Source organism: Eurypyga helias, unplaced genomic scaffold (genome assembly GCF_000690775.1).
Source record: "Eurypyga helias isolate BGI_N326 unplaced genomic scaffold, ASM69077v1 scaffold11126, whole genome shotgun sequence".
In the NCBI taxonomy this organism is placed as follows: domain Eukaryota; kingdom Metazoa; phylum Chordata; class Aves; order Eurypygiformes; family Eurypygidae; genus Eurypyga; species Eurypyga helias.
In genome coordinates, this window is record NW_010254749.1 from 142,619 (window position 1) to 166,584 (window position 23,966).

At 44.1% G+C, this 23,966-nt stretch overlaps 1 protein-coding gene across 2 annotated transcripts in view; it reads right to left on the minus strand.

Moving 5' to 3' along the window:
• The window catches only part of IKZF2 (IKAROS family zinc finger 2 (Helios)), a 106,173-nt gene that overhangs the window by 46,009 nt on the left and 36,198 nt on the right, over positions 1–23,966 (minus strand). The window contains exon 3 of one of the 2 annotated variants that reach the window (XM_010153119.1): positions 1,568–1,834. In XM_010153119.1, the coding sequence (XP_010151421.1) occupies positions 1,568–1,834 (267 nt within the window). The remainder of the gene's footprint in view (positions 1–1,567; positions 1,835–23,966) is intronic. The other variant, XM_010153118.1, reaches the window with a different exon arrangement.

Sequence of the window (23,966 nt, forward strand, 5' to 3'; positions counted from 1 at the left end):
ATCGTTAATCAAGATTTCGGTTCTCCAGCTAATGCTTTTCCCCCGTCGTTTATGATGCAGTCGTGATTTTAGACAGCAGTTACGACATGCTTTGCATTATACATTTATGTTAAGTTATTATCAATACAACTTGTATACAAAGCATTAACTATGTAATATATATTTATTATTCCTCTGAACAGAAATTCTATTGATTTCTTGCCCATCCAGTGCACACTACTTGACTGCAAACTACCAGCTTTATAAAGGGACTACACAAAGTCTTCCTCACTTTACCTTAAAACGCCACTTCTCTTTTTTTATTTTAGCAGATATCTTACAGTCAGTGTGAATCTCTCACTCCATGAAATAGTAGAGAACGATTCGAAAAAAAATAGCTCTCATTTTGTCCAAAAAATATGAAGAACAAACACCCACTGAGGCTCCAACACAGAAACCTGTACTTAACCTGCATAAGATTTCAGTGTGTATCTGAAGTTAAGCATATATTGTAGCACTTCAGGTGACTTTACACGTGCTTAAATCTCATAGAGGTTCGGCACAAGATTAAGTGCTTTTTGCATCAAAGGCTCTGCCAGGTAGACCTCTGCAAGACCAAAAAGCATCTTCTGGCACCATCTGTACTTTTATCCTCCTAGAGGTAACTGTCACTCCCACCTGAGGAGCAGCAGAGGTGAGTGTATACCAGCCTCTTGGGCACCCCAGTTTGACCCATTAGCCAAAATTCCCCTGAAATTCCCTGTTTGGAACTCAAGGTCCCATCTTTTAGGCCCTAAAGACCTGCTCAATCTAGTATACAGCCAAGGTTTATTGCTGCCACTTGAATTCTCAAATCCATATGCCTAGCAAGCTGTTTGGGTCTCCGAACAGTAGTAATACTAATAGTAATAGAAATAAATGATAGGAAAGTGCAAGCATTGAGAGGTGCCACAAAAAATGCTATCTGCATGGCAAGGGGGAGCCAAGTATAAGTCCATGAAAGCAGTTTGGGTGAGGTTTCTCTGGTGGAGTTGTCAGGTGAGGAACAGCAAGCCCACCCCAGCAATGGGATCACTAGGAATGAGTGTTCCCTTTGGGATTCACTCATCTCAGGTTTGCCCAGCCACCAGCATCACGCCCACTCACTTGCTAAGGAGGTGTGAGATCCCCAGGAAGCTGCTGGTGTTGCCCACCTGTGAGCACCTCCAAGGAAAGACTATCCGAGACTCATCTTAAACACTCAAAAGCCTTGCACACGCACACACCCATGAACACACACACCCCTCCAGGCCAGAGAATGACTCTTACCATCTCACCCCTGGTTAAGAACAGTAAAAAAAGGGGATCTCCAGACTTTTGAGCTGTTTTTAAGAACCGAAGGCTGGAAATGAATGTCAAGGAAGCATCATGCTTGCCAGAAACACAGCATTAGAATTTGGGGAACAAGCAGAGAAGCAAAACAAAGCCCATCTTTCCCCTCCCCAGCCTCCTGCTACCCCGTGAATGAAAAAGGAAGAGAGAAGAGTTGTCAGGTAACATAAACATCAGACGCCACAGGCAGTCATCAGGTTTTTTTTCAGCTGCTTACCAGTGTGGCTCCTTTTATGTACCATTAGCACATTGGGCCCAATGCAAACCATGCCACAGACGTCACATTTCAGTTTACCATTCGGAAGCCGGATTCCTCCCTCGCTTGATAGCTCCTGGATCTTTCTGTTATCCACCATCTCGTTACTCTCAGCAAGGGGATCTTCCAGGCTGCTTCCTTCATCATGAGCCCTGATCTCATCTTCCTGACTCAGGGGCTTCCTGTCACATTCCTCATCACTTTGCATTTCTAGCTTTACTGAATTTGCTGAAATAAAAAAAATTAAAAAATAATTAAAAATGTGTATTTTCTAAAGTTCCCAGTAGCTACTATCATGGTAAACTTCTAGTATTATTAGTATTAAAGCACGGCCTCAAAGCTCAAACCAACATAAGATCCTGATGGTGGTGATGACACCATAAGTTACAACTGCATCTTGCTTCAAGGCCTCATTTGTGGTGTTTTTGGGGTGGTGTTTTTTTTTTTTTCTTTTTTTTTTTAATTCCTAGTTTCTATCCCTACTAAACAGCTTAGAAACTAAGGCATGCTGTGATCCAGAGACCTACCAAAAGTCACAGACTCAGCAGGCTTAAGAACTGACCTCCTGCTTCTCAGTTTGAAACACAGGCATCCCCCTTCCTTTCAAGAAGCCCAAGTCACCAGAGCAAAAGACAGAGCCAGAGTGGCTTACTCCAGGTCTCTCCTGCCTAGTGCTCCAAGACCCAGATTTTCCAAAGACAGGACACTGCACCAGCCCAGCTCACAGAAACAAGTACCCTTTACAGGCAGTGACCTAGTGAAGCAAAGCTTGTGGGCTCTGTCAGTGAACTCCAAATCACCCTGCCTGCATGGGCAGGTTTCCTGACACAGGGGGAGACCAATCTGTATGAGCCTCCAGTGCTTTTTTGCTACCATCTCCTGATTCACGTAAATGTGACGCTGCCAAAGCACGTCGGTCTGAAGCAAGAGAAATAAGCTCAGCTGAAGATCTTTCATATCCACCTGGTTAGACTGACCGGCTCACCACTACTTTCTGCGATCCTCAGATCACAGAATAAACCTCCCCTAGCTATCAAGAGCTTGTGGGATCAGCAAACCTTTAAAGAAAATGAATGAAACGAGCTTTTTCACTTTGGGGTGTCAATGGAGGGGTGTTTTCATCACCAGACACCCCTGTTTCAGTGCCTCAGTGGTTGGTGGAAACTGCCGAAAGGCCTGTCCCAGAGTCACACTCTCCATCCACACCGTCAGCCAGAAGGCAAGCCCACGTGTCTGCTTCCCTAAGCCCTGATCCTGCTGAGGGGTTTAAAAAGAAGGTGATTCAGCCTTCATATCTAAGCAGTCTTTGACCTCTGTACTAAGGCCATTAGCACAAGTGCCAGTAACAGCAGCGGAGCCGGAGTGCAGCCGCATGCCCTGAGCCTGGCCCACCTCTCTGAACAGAGCCAGGCATCGTCCAGAGCAGCCGCCCAAGGGGACCCTGTCCGGGAACCCAGCGAGAGAGAGAAGAGCAGATAACATCCCATCGCCGTGAGGCATCACAGATTCAAACAGCCAGCCTGGAAACATCAGAAAACAAACCTTGCTACTTAGACTTCCTCCTTCATCCTCCTTTCTGCTCCTTCCCCAGAATTTACCGTTAAAGAAAACGCAAGGTTCAGAGACTGACGTTGATGTTTCAACTCTAAATTGCTGTTGTGACTCCTAGGCAAAGCATAATGAACAGGACAAAGGCACCAGAGACTAAACAACGGGAAGATGTTGCTTTTTAATGATAAAATAGTTGAAATGCATCTTCCACTATTCATCAAGGCGCTAATGGGAGGTAAGGAATGAAAGCACTCTTACAGCAAAGCCCATCCAGCGCAAGGACACAGCCGGATCAGATCACAGCAAACTAGTGCCAGCACAGGCACCGTCATCGAAACAGATTGTAACAACAAAATATTAATACTTCATTTATAGAAGGGAATTAATATTTTCTGTTGCCACAGAGATGCATTTATTGTTAAAAAAAAAAACCACACCACACAAAAACCCAGCACAGACTGAGAGCTTGACTGTGACCTGGCCCCAGCCAGTGCCCAGGGACAGCATGTGGCTGTGCTGGTCTGGTTGGCTGTCCCCACCTAGACCCAGCGTGGTGGAACGGCACAGTCCCACAGTGCTAACCCTAGTAGCGACAGCACGCACAGGGAAACACACTGATGAAAGCAAGTTCTTGCACCCAAACCTGGCCATGCAAGAGAGACCCTAAACTTTATGGAATCACCCCCCAAGGACAAGATAAGTTTTTGTCACTAGCTGCTTCAGCGAGGTCACCTCCACCTCAACCAGGGGAGGAAGAACAGCAGAAACAGGTAACAGGAGGCTGTTTGCATGCGTGACACAGCAGCAAGAGAAGGAACGGCAAGCCATCCGAAGCTTGTGCCAAGCCCAGGGTACACTGAGTGGCACAGCCATCGCCAGCCTCGTGACCAGGAGGATGTACCCTCGGGTGGAGGGGCTGAGCAGAAGGGAGGAAGAGTGGAAGCTCTGCCAGCTCCACGGGCTAGTCCCACCTCCCCATGGAAAGCACGTTGGTGATTTATGGACAGCCCACTTTCAGAGCTAAGGAATGACAGTTCTCCCTAATAATACCAGCCTTCTGGGGTATTCAGCAAGTCAGAGAACGAAGCTCGAATAAACAGCTCGCTGTCTTCAGGAGCAGGATTTAATACACTTGGCCACACAAGTAGATACAGAAGAGCCAGAAATAGTGCCCTACGCTCCTCACCTAAAACCCCGGGTTTCTGCCACAAGCTCACATGCTCTCCATGCACAGTAATGCACAAAATAAACAAAAAAAACCTCATAGCAGTTGTGCATATTTATATGTACTCACAAGAGAGAGAATAAGCCTTGTCTCTTAGTTGCCTTCTTACGTACATAAATTTGTCTCTATTTCTCTGACGTGGAATAACAAACACTTGACCACTCTAAGTGCTAAGCACCATTCAAGTGTCTGGACCTCTGCTTGCTCAACACATGAAAACAGGGCTGCAAGAGCTTACAAACTGGAAGATCACTTACTTTAACTTGCCCTACCGTTTCTTTCTGCTGAATGATGGCTTTCATCCAACAGGATAAACAGCACAAGAACACGGAGCGAGCCGTTCGCCGAAATGCAACCGCCCCAAACACACAGCGCTCCACCACTCCTGCAAGCGTAGCTCACAAAGCCCAAGGAATTCATGTTGCACCTTTCCCAGTATCCCAGCTATCCTGCGGAGTCGTGCAGGCTGTTTACTCTTCTCGCCTTTGCAGAAACCCTCTGCCAGCTCTCGTTGCTGCGGGAAGGTTTCCTTCAGCTGGGACCAGTCGCAGGTCTCCAAGGAGGGGAGCACTGGTGCAGCAGGGATCTCCTCAGCGCGTTGCGAGGGCTTTACTAATCAGGTCATCTCCACTGCCTTACATCGTGTTGGTGTATATATTAGGCTTGTGTGGTAGCGTGCATATTAACAGGCACTTAAATTGCATATAGTTTGTTTTCTCTGCTCTCAGCCCGCCTTTGAAACTACAGTCGTTTTGTGGCACTGTCTGTTTTCACCTACAGCCACAAACTCGGAAGGCTAATGAACTCTGCTGCAAAGAAGAATAGAAATATTCAAGAGATGTTTATGGCTATCCTGCATCTCCACGTCAAATTTCACCCTGGGTTCCCTTGCCTTTCTTGCTCACAGGCTTGCTAAAAGTGGCAGGCTTTCTCATTCCTTGGCAAAGCAAAGCATAAATAAGTAAATGGAAAAGATTTTTAAAGTTTTTGGCACTTTTCCTAAAAATCACAGCGAAAGAGATAGCAGGGATAAACTGTAATCCAGCTCACTGCAAAAGCATGAACTTGAAGTCAAACCATTTCCCTCCAGTTAAGACAAGTTTCTTCGACTTTTTTCTAGTCCTGCAAAACACCCCATGGGAACCAAAAAAAAAATAAAAAAAATATTGAAACAGCCACAAAAGCTTCTACCTGCGAATACGTAGCTAATGGCACATGTTCACCAGACCACACAGCAATGTTACTTCTCTTTTTTTTCCCCATCAACCAGCTGATCCTGAATCATACTTTATCCCGAGTGGCCAAATTGAATACAATTATTGTTAATGTCTCATAAGTGCTAATTAAACTGCAGTTCCTTGTTAAACAGCATTTTGGCAAGTTTTCACTACCAAAATATTTCCTTCACCCACAAATTAGTGTGGCTACAAACCAGAATTTGGAAGATACACCTAAGAAAAACATTCCTAGTATTCCATCCTCTGTCATGGAAATTTATTTCCCTCAAAAGTGATATCGGGGAGGAAAAAAGAAAAACTCCTGTCTTGCTGAAAGATTTGATCCCCAGGTGGGATGTGGAGTAAAGCACTGGTCATCTTGTTTTTAAGCAAGCTAGAGCACAATTCCCACTACAGAACAAAAATCCTTCCATCCGACACAACAGGGAGCCAGCAGCAGGACCGTGCCCCACTGTCTCCTCCACTGTCTGCTGTCCTAGGTCATTGCTTATTTTATCTGTGGCCTTGGAAAACCAGGCTGGCCACTGTCACCAAGGGTTTGTGGTCTCCAGCTAGAGGTTAGCCTTTCCTGGCAGCAGCCTTCCACCGCCAGCCTCTTCCTGCTGCCCCCGGAGCAGCAGAAAAAGCAAGCCTGACCCCTCAGCCCTCCCGTGCCTCTTCCCCCATCCCACTCCTCTTGCCAGAAGGAAGTGAAGCTTTGGCCCAGCTTCAGACACTCATCCTTGCAGAGACAAAATTCAAATCTGCCAGCCCCGAAGAGCCTTGGGGTGGCTCCGTGGGCGAACACAGTGAAGGACTCTGCAGCTAAGGCGAACACAACGTGTTCTCTAACCAAACCCATCTGACAGAGGGGGCCAGGTAGCGTGTTAGCTCTCCCAGGGTCTGCTGCAGATTCTCCATCCAGAACACAATACAATGTAATGTTCAAATCCTGGATAATGTGTCTCTTTACCTCAGAATGCCAAGAAATCAAGACACCCTCTGGAAAATGAGACTGAGCTCCAACTGCCATGAGCACAGTGACAGGCAGCTACAGCACAACCTTCTGCGTAGCATCTCGTCAACGGTCAGTGACACCGTCTGTTTTAATCACTAACTTCTCCCGGGCAGTGGATTAATGACACTTCTAATTGGCAGCTAAAGACAAATAGAAAATGACCCATCTTCTTTTGTGTTTTGAACCTGAGTACTTAGTTCTCACACACCACAAGACTCAGACACGGAGTGTTTTTAGACTGTTAAATGTCCTGGTTTTATCATATTAGAAGTACTCGGTAATGGTGAGCAGAATACATTTAAGATCCGGGGTGGCTCACGGACAAGCGTTTTGTAAAATTAAAATGAAGGAGGGGGAGGCAGGAGGGAGAACTCTTCTGTCTTGACAGATTTTGAAAGTTTAAGGTAAGGAATGCCAAAAGCTGGAAATAATGAGCCCTGACTCTTGTTCAGCCTAAGAGCACTTGGGGAGCAAAAAGTGTCCTTAAGGAGTGTGTTTACACCACTCCAAAAGTGTAGTGAGACTTTAATGCACGTTTAAACATACTTTCCTCCTGGAATAGTATAAAGGGGTCTTAGTGAAAAGAAAACTTCATCTTTGAGTTTCTTGCTGCTGGTAGAACTTGGCTTTTAATGAAGGAGGCTTTTCAATTCTGTTTTAGCTTAATTGTGAGCTATTAAAAGTGTAAACAAGGGACCACTGACAAATCTACCTTTTTCAAAAAGGCACCCATACAAAGGGTCTGAATGTCAGCCAAGCAGCAGCAGCACCAGGTGAGGAATCTGGTCTGTTGTCACCTCCTAGGACAAAGCACTCGGCAAACGGGTTGACATTAAAAGGTAAGTTAGCTGGAAATTACATTCAGTTCCTGAGAAACAAAGGCCTCCCCTTCTCCGCGTGCTGCGCTGGTGCAAAGCGGGTATCACTCCAAGGCCACGCAGGTGTGAGGATGAGGAAGGAGGAGAGCTAGTGCTGAAGGCACAGTTCACTCAACTGTGGCTTTGGAGTAGAAAACCGTGATTTTCAGGAGAAAGGAAGGTGTCTCTCTCAAATGGCACATGTGGGCAACACTGCCCTGACAACACTGTCATGGAAAATGCTTCGGTTGGGGGTTAGAAAGGTGTATGTCAGGGGGGCCAGCTCTGCTTTCACAGTAGCTTGAGGCTTTCCGGAGACTTTGAGAGAAGCGAAGCTGTGTCTGGATGGAATAAATGAGGGTGAATGTCACCTGCGGAGAAAGGGGAATTACCCAACTCCTTTTTCGAGTTAAGTGACAAAAGCACAAAGGCCTTTTACGTTACACACGGACATCCCCCATGCTGGGTGTCAAATTTGTTTATCACAAGCCGCCAAAGATTTAGCTTTTGGCCATTGAATAAGTGGGAATGTTACATGGTGACAACATGGTGACCTCATGTCCATTTGTAACAGTTAAACCAAATATTTCATAACTGATATAAAGGAGGGGAGTGAGGAAAGATTTTAGAAGCTTAGTGCAGAGTCCTTTTCTGCATGCTACAAACGGGATTCTTCAAGCCCACATGGAGGTGGTTAACATGCCAGAAATTCAGTGAGAAACGATCGGCTTATTTAGGCACCCTTAGAAATTTTTAGTTTTCGCATTGAAGAGTCTCAGTTTAAGCCTGCTACCTCTGAAGTCAATTTAAACTCTCACTAAATGCAACAGAAGACTTATTTCATATCTTCTGGAGGTGGTGTGTGCAGTAAGTGTAGACTAACAGGTCTGTTACACCCAAGTTTAGTTTAAATTAGGATGTGGTTGCATAGCTAAGCCAAGCTTCAGTCAGGTTTTAGCTGACACAAACCACGGTTGCCATCCTCTCATTCCCTACCCCTTCCATCTCCATGGGCACCAGTGGTCATGGAACTGGGTGGAAAACCAATCTGGTTGAAAACTAACCTTCCTGAGAAAAATCAACCCTTTTAAGCTGGATCCGGCCCCTGAGCAGGCGTGCTGTGCCATCACAAGAACCAGCTTGGGCTCACGTGGAGCAGCACCCTGGATGTCACTGCAAGTTTGCAGTATGCTATAAAACACCCGTCAGCTTCTCCCAACCCAGCTGTCCACGGCCAGACACAAGCAAAAGATGACTGCAGCAGTGAAACCTGCGGAACAACTTTTGTGCTCAAACAGCTATCTAAGCTTATACAAATATTAAGCTGAAAAGATCACAGTTGCAGTTGGAAAGGCTCCGATTTAAGCACACAGCATCCCAGCCAGTGCAGCGTTAAGACCAGGAATGTCTTTTCTATCACACAACCAAATTCTGATGGTTTCAATGATTTTGAATCACATTCAGTAAGAACCCTGCTGAAAGGCTAAGACACTGAGTAAGGAGTACCTTGGTATAAGCAAGGTTGGCAGTATCTAGACCAGAATTTGCCCTAGATGCCCAGCCTTTAGGCATGACTGTTTGCTCACCACAAGTCACCCATGCTGCATACCTCCATCTGGCAAGAGTAAGAACTCCTAATTGAATATATAAGATTGCTCAGTGTCGCAAGATACCGCTCCAGAAGGACCTCAGGCCAAATTTCACCCACAGATGCACCTATGAAACTTGTACTTACACAATGCAGTCATGTATTCATATCCCAGGGTAGGAAAAGTACTGCTGATGACCCACCTTCCCCCTCCTTTTTTGCCTATACTTAGAAAGTAATTATGGTGCAACAAGTGGCATGCTTAATGTAATACAAGGGTTCTGCCGACTCCCTATAGGTACAAGGTAGAGCTTTCCTCACCCCCATGCCCCCCTACCCATTTGCAGGGTCAGAACCTGGCCCCTGTGAAGGACGAGTGGAACGCAGCAGGACTCGGCTCCTTGCTGCTGTCCCCTCTACTGATGCTTCAGCTAAGCCTAAATTATTCGACTTGGACTCTGGATTTTTCCCTAAGGTCAAATTCAGAGCAGTTGTTGGATACTTCTGCTACTTTTGGTTCTGTTTTGACAGGGTGAGAGGGAGTAGGGTTTTTTCTTTTTTCCTGTTGCATGAAACATGCTTTTCTGGGAAAATGTCATCTAGCAAACTTTCTGCCTTTATGCAGCACCTGGTCAGCCTTTGTGCTCCCCTGCTCCTACATACCGTAATCACCAAGTCTTTCTGCCTGCGTCTTAGTGACTTTACACTTGCTACAGACAGGCAGATGATACTGGGGGGGCTGTGGTGCATGGCAGGTGTTCTCCAGGGCCCCTTTTCATTGTAAACCTTGATTCCACAGTTACTGTGAACTGCAGGGGGCAGGGTTCGGTGATGTGGGTGGTCTTCCACAGCCCCTTCTCTTGCTGATCTAAAGCAAGTCTTACTGTCTGCAACATGTACATTAAACACCCTCAGTCTCCTCTCCTACCACAGCTCTTTTTTACTTCAGTGGAGTTATTTCTGATGCACACTGGAAAGCAGAGAGAGAAGGAATAGTAAAATCAGGCTCAGTCCTGTAGTGAAATGCTCTGTCTCTCAAAGCATTAAACCATGAACACCTTTTTATTTTTAAGACCAGTTCAAATTCTAATAAGGGAGCAGAAGAAACACATACTCATTAAGCAATGACACAACATTCACCTCTAAGTGGATTTTCTAAGAGACTGCTGAGAGCTCTGTATGGTTCCCAAACTCAGAAGTTTGCAATGGAAAATGCTGACAAAACTACAGCTATATATGGATCATCTCTTATAAACAAAAATAAACTGATTTATAACATCCATTTAAAGTGACCAAAACCTCATCGCTCCCTCATTGTCATCTCTGCTTCTTAAAAAGCGCATGACTTCCTAAAATGCTTTCCAACATACGCAAAGAGTAGCAATTATAACAGTAATGATTATTTCATTTCTAAGGAACTTTCCACTAGGGACCTGCACTACAGTAGAAAATGCACACGACAAAGTTGTTTGAAGTCAATGGAATGACTTCCCTGGGTCTGGAGCGGTTACTTTGCTTCATTTTCTGGCATTTTTACCACTAGAGACATTATTTTAAATAAGTGAAAAGTGTCACAAAGTTCTACCTTTGGATCTTTCACAGCTTTTAGGAAAAAGAGGTATTTATTTTTAATTATATAAACTCTAAATCATCTTAATGCAACCTGACCTAGCCATGTCGTCGTCCTCCTCTAAAGGAGGCACCTCCCCTGACTCATCAACCCATGGAAAATTATAGGATAAGCACCCGCCACAAAAATATTTTCTGTCTTTGTCACTACATTGTAAAAAGGAGATTAACAACAGGCCCTGCTTTGTTTATTTGATTTGAGTCAAAGCCTTGCCTGCGCCCTTGGAGGCAGGTGGCCGATGCAAAGCAATGGGCAGATCCCTGGGTACAGGACCATTTGCAGCCCAGGATCACTCCAAACATCTGAGCGTAGAGACTTCTCACCATCCACTTCGCAGACATTGCTGTGCTGGACTCCTCTGTGATTAAATGTAAAAAGGGAAAGCAGTTTTGCCTAACCACGGTATAACTGCATAAAGTTTAAGGAAAATTCTTAAAAGCCAGCGTCTTTGTAAATGCTGAATTCAGTTAGTGCTGCTTTGACACATGTATTTTTACCTGAGACAGCTGAACAAGTGTATTTCCCTTACGTTTTATTTCCTTTACTGATTTCAAATGGCCAATGGGGACCAGGATCTGGGGTCTAGAGAGACACGCTCACAGTTCAGACTACAACAGTATTGAATTCCACACATGAAGGCAGGACTTTGAGCAGAAAACTTCACCTACCTCTAAAGATGCACACGAAAGGGCTAGTCTGACAACCAGACACTGACAGTAGAAGGATGGCAGAACCTGGTTTTGTCCCTTAGCTTTTCCAAATTTAAAAGGACAAAACAGTTTAGAACTGTTTTCCACTTTCAGAAAGTCACTTCAAGAATCTAAATGTGTTTAAACCCAAAATTTAATATACTAAAAATGGGGGGAGGGTATCTCTGTTGCCTCCTTCCTACAACTTAAAACACACCAGCTATTAAAGCAGCAAGATATTTAAAAGACTATTCATTCTGATTTTTTTTAAAGCAATGCTAGGCTTTCACCTGTATCATTATTATGTAGGCAGTGACAGATGGCAATGGAAAAATATAAAATAACTCTTAGAGTATTAACTTTTTTTCAGTACCGTATGTGTCAGATTCTTTAGCATAAATAAATGGCATTACACAGTCTCATTAAATCTATACATCTGTGTAGTAACTTGCAATTTATGGATATTTTCTGACACAATGTTCAAACCAACAGGTTTAGCTCACATGTTTCTTTTCTCACCATGCCATCTCCAAGTCACCAGAAAAGCAAACAAAAGCAAAACCCTACAGTAAATACTCCTGAAAAATTCTCTGAGAATATTTGCTATTCATCATCTACACATATTGAGGGGAATGAGAAGGAAGTAGGGTGGGGGGATCATGGAAGAAAGGGGCTGGAGAGGGTTGGCAAGTAAAATCGATAATTTGTTGCCTAAAAATTTACATATCTAACAAGTAAGGAACGGTTCCTCAATTTAGATTAAAACAATAAGAATGGGGGGACACACACACACTTTCTCATATCAACCACTTAAAAACCAAAAGCACCCACCGCATTTTCACCACGGTACCCAAGAACGCTAGGCAGATACTCCCCAAACTACTAGAACAATAAAGGACTAGGGATTGTGGGACTGAACCCCAACCTGAAACATTTTAGACTGCTGAGGAGGACACATGATGCACCATCACCAAACAAGCTGAAAGATGCTGCAAGTGGCTTGAAGCATCACTTGGTACTATTCCGGAAGAGTCAAGAAGATGGAGACATAACAGATTCATAGATTGAAGCATCTGATACTTCCTCAGGAGGCACACAGAATCACAGAATGCTTTAGGTTGTACTTTAAAGACCATCCAGTTCCAACCCCCCTGCCATGGCCAGGGACACCCTCCACCAGACCAGGTTGCCCTCCCCCAGCCTGGCCTTGATAGCATCCAGGGATAGGGCATCCATATGCTGGGCAGCCCTCTCCCCAGCACATCCCCCAAATTCAGCTACTCTGTGGAAACCACATGTTCAACCACCACGTACAGCCATGCACAAAGCCTCTCTGACGGACAGCAGAACTATTTCACTTGTTTGTCTTTGGTTAGCTGTAAAGCAGTGCGTGTCCTTTGTTTTATTCAGGGGCTGAGGCTGGGCAGCTTCAAGGAAGGTCCTTGTCTGTCTTGTTCCAGCTTCTGCAGCCCAGGTTACATGTGGAGAGCAGGGAGAGTGCTCCTGCTAGGGCACAGGACTCCAAGGAAACTGGGATAGGAGGGGAAAAGGGCTGGCTTGGTATGCCTTCTATATACAAACCCACCCCAGGAACACTCCCAGACCCACCTTCATTCATCCTTGAGCAGGAGCAGGGCAGCTGGGGGGACCTCATAGCTGCTACAGCCTGTCCCAGTTAGAGTCTCTTTCTTTGGGAGCCCTCCTTTTAACACAACTGATGGTCCAGGCTGCTGGAACAGGATACAGCAACCCTCACTGGTACTAAGCATTCATTAAAAGACAAAAAAAAAAGACAAAAATCCATAAACATAGCCAAAGGGACAGTAAGAGAACTTACACCTGCCACGGAGAAGTACAGCAGCCCTGCAGCTTAATTTCCTAATGCTGTGGTTTAAAAAAAGCACCTCCTTTTTTAAACTCCTGGGATAGTACCTTTGGAGATGTTCTCTAAAGATCTCCAAATGGATCTGGAGAGTTAGTACCTCCCAAATAACACAGAGTAGCAAGAAACACTCCCTCCCGAACATCAAGTTGCATCTTACAAAAACTCAAACCTCACGTACGAGACACATTCCCATTGGAAAGGTTAAATTTGGCATTAGCAGCAACTTCTGCACGTCAACCTTTTGTCTCCTTGGGTGAAGGATCTGTTGGGAGCTATTTACGTACTGGCTCTTTTCCTCTAGGAGGAGCTGGTATCTCTGCCTAAAATTAAGATTGCTTGACACTTCCTACAACAAGGCCCTGTTTTTTACTTGCTTATTACTTTGCCAGAAACAATTTAGTCTGAAATTCATAGGCAATACTTCATGTGTGTGAAACTGCAAATCAAAACAGCTCAACTGGCTCTGACAAAGAGGTCAGAGGAACACCACAACTGGTTCTTAGCATGCAAGTAAAGTGATTATGACCAACCTAACGAAAGAAGCCCGCTTTACTACGAATTTATGTCCATGGTCTCTTCCAAGCCCTCTTTCCTTGCAGTAATCCCAATTGGGGTGCCTGCTGCTAGAGAGAACGAATAACAACTGAGTTCCACTCGCTTTCCTCCTCACTAACAAAGCCCATCAGTCCCAAGAGACCCTCTGACCATGCCCCAAATTTCATCTTATGAGTACACTTCTATCGTGTCAGTTCAAAAAAATTGAGACCCAGAGAAAGGAAACATCAGTGACTTGCCTTATTTTTGTTTTGAGGATGGGTCATGTGCATTTAAAAATCATTACTCACTGCAATGAAAAGAGGAGAAGAGGGAAAAGAAAAAAAGGAAAGAATTTGGCATCCTAAGAGCCTCACTAAAGCTCTTTAAAGTGCATAATTCCATCACCGTACTGTACATAGCACACCATCTCTGAGGGGTAATTATCCATGGATTGGAAGCCAGTGTGAATATACACACAGTCAGTCAATATGATGTTGTACTTGCTGCTGCTTCTCTTTTTCTTTCCTTTTTTTTTTAATCAATTTTAATTGTTGTGGATCTATTTCTGCTAATAAAAGAGTGAACTGATTCTGGTCGGATAGATTTCTGGATACGGAAAATGAGTGAGCAAAACATGTGAGAGTACTTACTGTATTACCAGAAATATTTATAAATGGCTCTTCCCTCCCTCAGCTGGCAGAATATCAAAACACTGAGGAAGCAGCACGGATGGCATCTGAAGGGATGGAGAAAGCAGAAGTCCACTCCATCATCTACCTGGGAAAGCAATGCCACAGAGCTCTGGCAGAAGCCCAGACTGCAACTGCTCCAACAGCAACACCTCCCCTCTCAAAGGGCTAACTCAATTCTGAGTGCAAACTGTGTTAGGAAGGATCACAAATGAGCCCCTACGGGGAGTATATACTGTGTCTACTGGGTTATGACAACATCCAAACTGGACATCCAAGGTTTTCTGTAATTCAGATGGCCTTCCTGGGACTGTCAGTCACTCCAGCTGAGGACAATCATTCTCTGAAGGCTTGATGCCCACCTACCCCAAGACCAACCTAGACTCTTTGGGCTTGACAGCAGTGCAGCCCCCTCCGTAAAACACAGCATTATCACAGTGCATTAGGGGTATTTAGAGCAGCTAAACAACAGTGTGGAGGCAAGCACATTTTTCAAGAAGCACACAGAAAATCATCCACATCCCCGTGTGAAAACTTGGCTGAGAAAGGACTCTGCACCATGAGTTCCTGGAGACAGGGTTTCTGCAGAGGTACCCACACAGACCTACACCAGGACGCAGATTCCTGTCACGTTCATGTGCTTTTGGACAACTTATACCTGCACACAGATTAATGAGGCTTTCTAGAAGACTTTGTCTAACATCATGATTTGTTTCCACGTATCCCACCTGCAAAGGCATCCAGGCCAACTGTGCCCTGCAGATTTACCTGGGGGTAGATGAGCACCCAGTGGGTGCTGTCCCCACGCGCAGCCCAGCACGTGCGGTGACGGCCAGGCTGTGGGAGCGTTCCGAGCCTGCTGCTCATTCCCACCCGTGGAGAACTGCAGTAAGGCGCACCGATTCCCAAGTTAGCTTGTGCATGTGAAAACGCCCGGGGGTCCTGATTCAGTGCAATACTTAAGCAATCGCTGATCTTTAACGTTAAAGTCAACAGGACTTTGGTACATACATAGGTAATTACATGAATTCATCACTGGGCTGAGCAAGCGTGTTCCAGCTCACAAAAGCAATGAAAGGACAACGTGCAGGAAGAACGAAAAGCCTTCAGGAAAGGATTAGTAGTGTCACAAGTTAAACATCTCCTCCCTGATGACATACAGGATCGGGTCAACTGTGCAGACAAGCGAGAACGCTGTAGCATGAAGTTAGAAATGGCAGCAGCCTGCTCAAACTACTGCCTGTAGTAGCATTACAGATAACAAATGCAGAATACTAATGTACAATAAGCCTTAGCTTTAATAGCTCTCCTGTATGGGAGAGGTAGAGGGTTTTCAGTGTTTAACTGCACATCATTTCTGCTCCAGATCTACTCGGCTGTTTTAACTTACCTAGCAGATTTAACTGTAAGAAATAACAATAAACTTCTCCCTGTAATCAACCTCCAAAACCCTACAACTCTTGCTTTATGGTTCTAAAAATCATAACCTAGGAGGGCTATAGCCTAATAGCGTTACGCTGTCATTATGAGTCTACTGAATTACAACAAATAATGTGGAAGGACCTGAGCGACAACTCCTCCCCTCTATTTTAAGAATAGGTAAAACAGGGGTTTGGTGATTATATGAACACCTTTCAGTTATGTAGTACTAAGTAAGATACTGCTAGTTATGACCAATCTTGGTCTGTTAAAAAAATTAAATAAAAGCATTATTTAAAAAAAACACCTCTTAATCCACACTAAATATACAAGTTCCACAGATGATTATGTCTTCTCTTAAGTACAGGAAATATCAAGAATTTACAGCAGGTCATTTGAGTACCCTTGCTCACAGCAAGCAGAAAGCAGTTCAGCACCTGCTGAAATAATTGCCAAGCGAGGAAGAGATAAAGATATAAAACAAATTTATTGGCTGTCTAGCGGACTTTACATTCAATTTTCTCTTGTCACATTCTCATCAGGCGTATGTACCCGCACAATTCTAGTTGCGAAGGTTACGATCAGAACCGTGTCAGATTCAGCTACCCTGGTGCCAAATTTGATCTGAGAGGTTCAGGAAGGCAGCATGCATGTTCCCAGGTAGGGAACAGTTTTATGTATCACCTGCTTTCGTGTGCACAGTGGATCCCATTGATTTCCTGTAATGCTCCTGAACATTGATAACCATCGTTATTCATGCATACACGCTCAATCTCTGCAGAAAGTGACCTGTTCATGTCAGCAGTGCCTCGTTACTACTACTACGTTGTCAAGTTTCTGGCCTGGGGCTTTGGGATCATTGGCTTCCTTAAAGATATCATCAACATGGGATTCTCACTCTAGGGTAAGAATAAATCCTCTAGCATAGAGGCAGAGCCTGAGATGCTTGGAGATTTATTTTAGGCAGCTTCACCCCGCACACACGGAGGTGGAATATTCCAGTCTCCAACCTTCAGTTCTGGTGGGAGACATAAGGAAAAAAGGAGTTTTTGCAGTGACTAAAGAAGACAAAAAGAAAATATGGGTCAAGCAAACTAAAACATCTCATTTGCTATGAAAATAATTTGAGTTGACTCACGACATTTATCTGGGCAAAAGGAAAATAAAATGTTTCTGAAGTTGCATATAGCCTTCCCCTTTCAAGTGTTGGTCCTTTTGAGCTGAAATACATCATTTTGAAACAAACATGGAAATGTTTTCTACTTTCAAACATCAAAAGCCATTTCAATGTTGCTGAAGTGTTCTCTCCCCCAGCATTTTCATCTAACTTGACTCAGATTTCATTCTGGTCCTGCTCATAAGCTGCCTTTTTTCAACAAATTTATTACTTGTCATTTCCACCTAGCAGTTTCCACAGCAGGCTCCATCCTAGCAGGCTGTAGGGATGCAACCCCCTTTCAAGACTCTTCTGCCTCAGGAACTCAGGAAGCATTGAACTCATTTAAATCAAGGAATTTGAAACAGGTGTTGTTTGAAATTAAATAAATAAAATTTTAAAAGCATTAACAATTAAAAAAGGAAGTATTTGAAACCTCTAAGTGTCCTTAACTGTGTGATAGAATAGTTATATAATTTTTGGAGAGCGAAACAGCTGGGAAACAGCTGTGTCACCTATCCCTTTTTTCAGCACAGATGCTGAATTCAGAAGCTCTTACTGGGAGCCTGGCTGCCCAGCCACAGCCAGGATGTAGGAACTCTGTCATCCTCACAGCTCCAGGCTGTGGCCCTGGCTCCATACTCTCTGCTGCGCCTGGAACTCATCCAGCTGAAAAATAACTTGAGGTGGGGAGTTGCTGATAGAAGTACGAAGCTGGGAACAAATGGAAAGGGGGAGTAGCGGCTGCGTACACCTGTACGAATAGTGCTGTTCCCAGACGCAAATGGCAGGCTCATCAAGGACTTGCCTTTCATCTCCTGCATGCACTTTCTGTCTACCACGAGGTGCAAGTCTGGGTTCAGCTCTAGTTCTGCTCCCAAACACAAGTGAGACCAGAACTCAGCACGAGGTTGCTATAGATACTCCAGTGCCTAGCTGAATTTGTCAGAGCCCCTCGCTTCTCTGGGCCCTAAACTTCCACTCAAAATCAGTTAAGGCACTTTCATAAATCTTGCTTGGCATCTAGTTGCATCCTTAGGTGCCTAAACACATGTTTAAACAGCAATCTAAATCTCTTCGCAACTCAAGTTCATCTACAAAATAGAAGTTGTAATTCTTTATCTTATGGGGTTTCAGTGACAGTAAATTGATTAATGTTGGAGATTAATGTTCATGTGCTGAAGTCAATGGAAGCAGAAACAAATTCTAATTCACCGTAAGTGACATACACTGCTTACAGGAACCCCAGCATTTGTAAAGCCATTGCCTCCTCTATCAGAGACAAGATATATCTGCTTGCAAAGAAACTTGCACAATTTTCACTCCATGTATTTTGGCTCAAGCTAGTAGTAGCAGCCTGCCTCTTTTACGAGCCCTTCTGAAAAAATAGCTCTGTACATCCTTTAAGTTCTCTATTGTTGGGTTCAATGAAATTGATGCAGAAAAACTTGGAACGTAAATTCAAGCGACAACTGAAGTTTAACACAGGCTGCAAAAAAAAGCGAGGCAGGCGGGACTTTGCATATGTTTGCACAAAACAGAAATTGTTTCAAGAGAGTGGGAAGAAATTTCTAGTGCCAATGTCTTATAACGTGACCCCATGCCCGTTGAGATGTCTTTCACAAAAGACCACATCACATGCTCTTGATTCCACGACTCATTATTTCCAGTGTTAATGTATGGCTGGATACCATGTTAAGAAGGAAAATTAAATTTGTGTCACTGTACTAAGCTTTTCTTTTACTGCAACCAGAATACATTGACTGAAAAAAAAATTAAATGAAAACACACATCAACCAGAAACTGGATGTTAATTGAACACAAAATAGACCATTAACAGTAATTTGGGAAGAAAAAGAAACTACAAATGCTAAAATAGTATCTATTTCAAGAGACATGGAACAAAATCCTAATATTTTATTCTCTCCTTCTATAAACACAGTGCATGACTACCACTGGCTTTAAAGAGAGGTTTCATTACCCAGAAAATGTGCAGGCTGTCACCGAGGAAATCATGAAGATGAGGCAGAGGGAAGAACCCAACCTCTACCCCCTTTGGGGTCTACAGTGACGCTTCATGCGGTTACTCAGGTTGACTGAGCCCAGGCTCTCCGTTTCACTGCTACAGCCTCCACCTTCTAAGCTGGCAAGGGCAATCAGGTTTAAAATCAGAAGTTTCATCAGAAATTCCATCTAGATTTTGGAAATCTTCTCTATTAAGATCTCATCAAGACTTGCACACATCTGCAGGAACCTTTGATTTCTAGACACCAAAGGCTTTCAGCGGGAAAAAAGCTTCTCTGAATAGTTTTCCACCCACTCTCGCTGCAAGACTGATAACAGCGTATTCTTCTACCTTTTGGATAGAAAAAAAAAAGACACACGTACAGATATGTGCACACATGTGCTCAAGCACAAGCTATGCTCTCTTCTTCGCTTGGGTTTGGATGTCCTTGTTTGAGAAGGATCACAGCATCCTGAATTTCTCAGAACACTCTCCACGCTAGAGCCCAGCACTGCAGGTTTTAATGAGGAAATGCTGATAGGTTTTGCTTCTACCTTATCTTTATCTGCTGGCTGGAGAATTTAGGTGCAGGAAAGAACTTGGATGACAGCTGGATACCAGCCATCATCGGCCCCTGATGAGTCAAGGAAATGGTAGGACTGAATGGAATGGATTTGACCCAGAAGTTAACAACCTTTCAAAATATTACACTTGACCATTCCTTAAATACATTAGACAACACATTCTCAGCCAAACACAAACCAGAAAATGGGATGGTTATCCTCCTATTTGCCCTCTTTTTGGGGAGGAAAAAAAAGGCAAATTTTCAGCTTTCTTAAAAAGGCAGTGAGCTTTCTGCATTCCTGACCTTTCACTTGCAGAGGGAATGCTGATTTCTTGCTGAGCTATGGCTCTGATCATCCTTGCCAAAGCTAAGATGTACACGAGCTGGCTTACCCTTGTTTCCACTGGCTGCCGGAGCACGCCAAAAGAGACTGTGTGCCCTACTGCCTTGAGCACCGAGCCAAGCAATGCGATACTTTTCAGAACCTTATATAGCACTTCCCGAGCTGTATAGAGGAGCTCGGAACAGGATGACATAGAGGGCAGCGGGGCAGGGAAGTTGAGAAATGTCTTCTACTTTTGCTCTCAAGCAGATCAAATGGTCAGTTCCAAAGTGGGGCACGATAAACTCCCTAAATGTTTTGGAGTCAAAAGTTAGTTGAAAAATTAAAACAACAGCGTAGGAGTGGAAAATGGATGTGATCACCCACAGACAAAAAAAGAGTTTATTAAAGTATAGCAGTAGGACAACCAGCACTGCAAATGCCCCAGGGAAGTGAAAAGCTGCAGTCGGTACCGGGGGCCTGAGGTTTCAGCGTTCACAAGGCAGGGCAGCTAGCTGAAGCACTCTGAGAGCTGCATTCGGCTGTGTCATTTCTCCCATGTAAGCCCAACAGGAAACACTTGTGCTGAACTACAGCTTCTGGATACCCAAGGTACTGTTTGAAATACCCATTCCATCCAATCTCTGCCTACAAATCCTAAATGATGCCAGGGTCCCTTCCTGCCCAGCGCTCCATTTCTCACAGAGTAAGAAGAAGGTGCAACAGCAGAGAGTCAGGAGGTCTGCACCGGCAGCACTCGCTCACCTATCCTGTTAGTTGGTGTAGTGCCTCATACATGCTGCAGTCCTACAATCCTACTTGTGAATGAAAAGAAAGGGATCAGAGTTTCATTTTGCAATCATTGCAGCATGTATCTGGGGTGCTCTCTAGCAATATCCGCACAGGCAGACTGTATCTTCAGGCCTGAGGAGAAGAGAATTTGGCCCAAGATGTTAAAGGGTTATTTTAAGGAATGCTTCCCCCCTCCCCCCCTTCTCTCTCCATTTGTTTGTTTTGGAATTGATACCAGGAAAAAAAAATATGTAACTAGGAAACAGAATACATAACCGCCTGAGGTGATGTACAAGAAGTTTCTTCGCATTCTCTGACTTTTTCCTGGTTAAAACCAGTTTGCCTGGGGATGGGCCAGCTCAGTTTCGGCTTCTCCTGTTTTCCCAGCATTCCACAGACTAACGTGACCTTCATTAACTCAGCACAGCAACTGGATCCAGCTAACAAAATCCAACACATGTAGGCACTTGTCCCCCTCGTCCTCAAGGGTTGAGAAACAAGGATACAGTTGTTCCAAAACTGGCCTTGCCATTTCCAATCCTTACCCTCGCACAGCAGATGCTATCAAGACTGCTTGTTGCTGGTCAAAGGCTGCAGCAGCTTCTCTGCACCCTTCCTGCTCGCTCGATTAACACCCGGTTGCGCTCTTAAGGAGCTGGGGATCTAGAGTGGGAGCTTCATGAAAAATAGTAGATAGCAAATGATAAATAGCTAGTAGCCAGCCCTGTACTTGTGTTGGCTGGGTGTTAGGGTGTTTGTTACTGAGAATATGGACTTGTCTCAACTTAAAAAAAACTCCAAACCAAGCAATAACAGAAAACCTCAGAATTGTAGCAATCTGGACACAGTTTGATGGATTAGGGGGCATGGGGTAGGGAAAAAAAACTACGTATCTGGAGATGCAACAAATAACCAGGAATGCACTGAAAATAACTGACTGGCACCGTATTTCATTATTTATTTAAGCCCTTCATGTTTTCAGCAGAAATACCACCAAAACAAAGTCCAGTAGCTATGGGCAGCAGAAAGCAGGACACTACGACAAGCTAAAAAAAAATAAAATAAAATATCTCTCTCCATACCATTCACACTCAGGACCAACACTCCTGAGCCCAGACTCGGCAGCAGCAGGTCTTATATGCTGCCTACATCCTGCTGCCTCCAATAAAGCTATTTTTCTGAATTTACAGGTTAGTGAACAAGAGAAGCTTCAGACCTAATAACTCCAAAATTGGACTCTGTACCTCATCTAGAGTACAGAACTACAGCACAGAGGGACTGCATTATTTTATTGACTATGCTGTTTGTCAGGCTGTACTATTACTTGTGACAACCTTACAAATGCTATATTGGATCTTAATCCACAAAGGCTCCTTCAGTGAAACGAGTCCTTCTCAAAGGGGCTGTGCTGTGTAGCTACAGCTCCAGAGGCAGACACCAAAGCCTTGCTCCAGATGAAGCCTAAAGCCATCCTGAGTCAGTTCAGCTGTGAATGGCTATCTGCTTTAAATGGAGACAGGGAACCAAAGCAGCTGGGTGTGATGCTGGTCCAGTCACTTCCTCAACAAGACCAGAGCTGTCACACCTCCTACTTGGGGACCATATAGGAACAAGGAAGACCACTGACATATTTCTAACCATGATTATGAGCGCAAGCCCTTTCCAGACTGGGACCCTTTCCCCATTTCTTCTTAAAATTCACAGTAAACTCCATCAAGTCCACAGATTAATTAACCAGAATAGAGAAACCATCTGCAATGGCAGACGGTGGAGGAATAAGCCCAAGTGAAGTGTTGCATAAGGAGCATTAGTGTTTTAGTGGGGTTGGTTAGTTTGTCATATCAGCAAAGTAAGCAGAGAAAAGTGCAAGTGTTTCTTATTTATAAAGTTAAATAAATACTTCTAAGGACTTTATTCCTAGGCATGGACTCCAGGTTCCACAGTAATACCAGAGGGAATAAAAAGTACCATCAGGCTGGTACATCATTTGCTGTGACCGTTATTTGTGCAAATGGAAAAGTCTGTCATTTCTATCCCCAGTTTAATCTCAGATGTAATCATCTGGTGGTGCACGTATTGAACCAAACTCCCCATTACAGCGCATATGATTTCCACTAGCCGACAGCACCCGGGATGACGCTGCTACAAAAGATCACTGCTGTTATGAGCATATAGTATATCAAAACAACCACTGTATTTAAAGTAACCAACATGAGAGATGGCCTCGCCATACTCAAATTCCACAATGATTTTGTGCACGCATTCCCATCTGTCTTTGTCCTTCCCCGTGGTGAGTTTAACTATCACCTCACCATTTACTGCTGTGAGGGCAAATTCATGCCACCTAGTTTTACACATCTAACAGCCAGTTAGCCAAGTCCCAGCTAGCACTGTCTAGGTTCCCTGTGAAGTCAATCCAAATAAATAAGCATCTCCAGAGGGCAAATAATTTCATCCCACCTGTTCTGTGAGATGATGATTTCTGGAGGAGCCTACAGAACAGGGTGAAATGACTAGTTTGGACTAGATACCTAGCTTCTGTATGGCTGAAGTTCCTTGAAATGAACTCCATGTAGACAAGAATATTCAGTGCAGAACTTCCACAGAAGGTGGTTTCAGTTGAAATGGCTGGTAAAAGGTTTTCCATTTATTACTAAGACAATAGTCCTAAACCATCTTCTGAGCAAGTCATCCTCACTAGATAGAGCTGGACCATATCGCTGTGCCTTCTCAACTTCTGGGGGCTATGGTGAGACTGTCTACCACCACTCCATTCTACTTTCTTGCCCGTTTTCTCCTTTCAAAAATCCTAAAAGGACATGGCTTGCCCATGGCTTACCCATGCCTTCATTTCCACATTTTCCACATCTTGAAGTCAAGTTCTTACAATATTATAAGCCCTGTCTTGATTTGACTAAGTTTTGTGTTAATGGAATTTCTTATACCAAATTCCCTTTTCTGGATCACAGATTAATTTAAGCCAGAAAAGAATTGCACTTCATTACTTTATTCATTCTTGGAAAAATAAATATAAACTCTAACTGGGAAGAGGGAAAAAATGTGCACTTGTCTTACACATACAAAGTCCTCCCAATGATGTTGGTTTTAATAATGCCCAAGATGTACTATTGTGCTTTATTAGCACCCGTTCTTTCCAGACCCTTTTCTTGCCCCTATTCCCATAGGAGAAACAACTACAGAGGAACAGCAGGAGT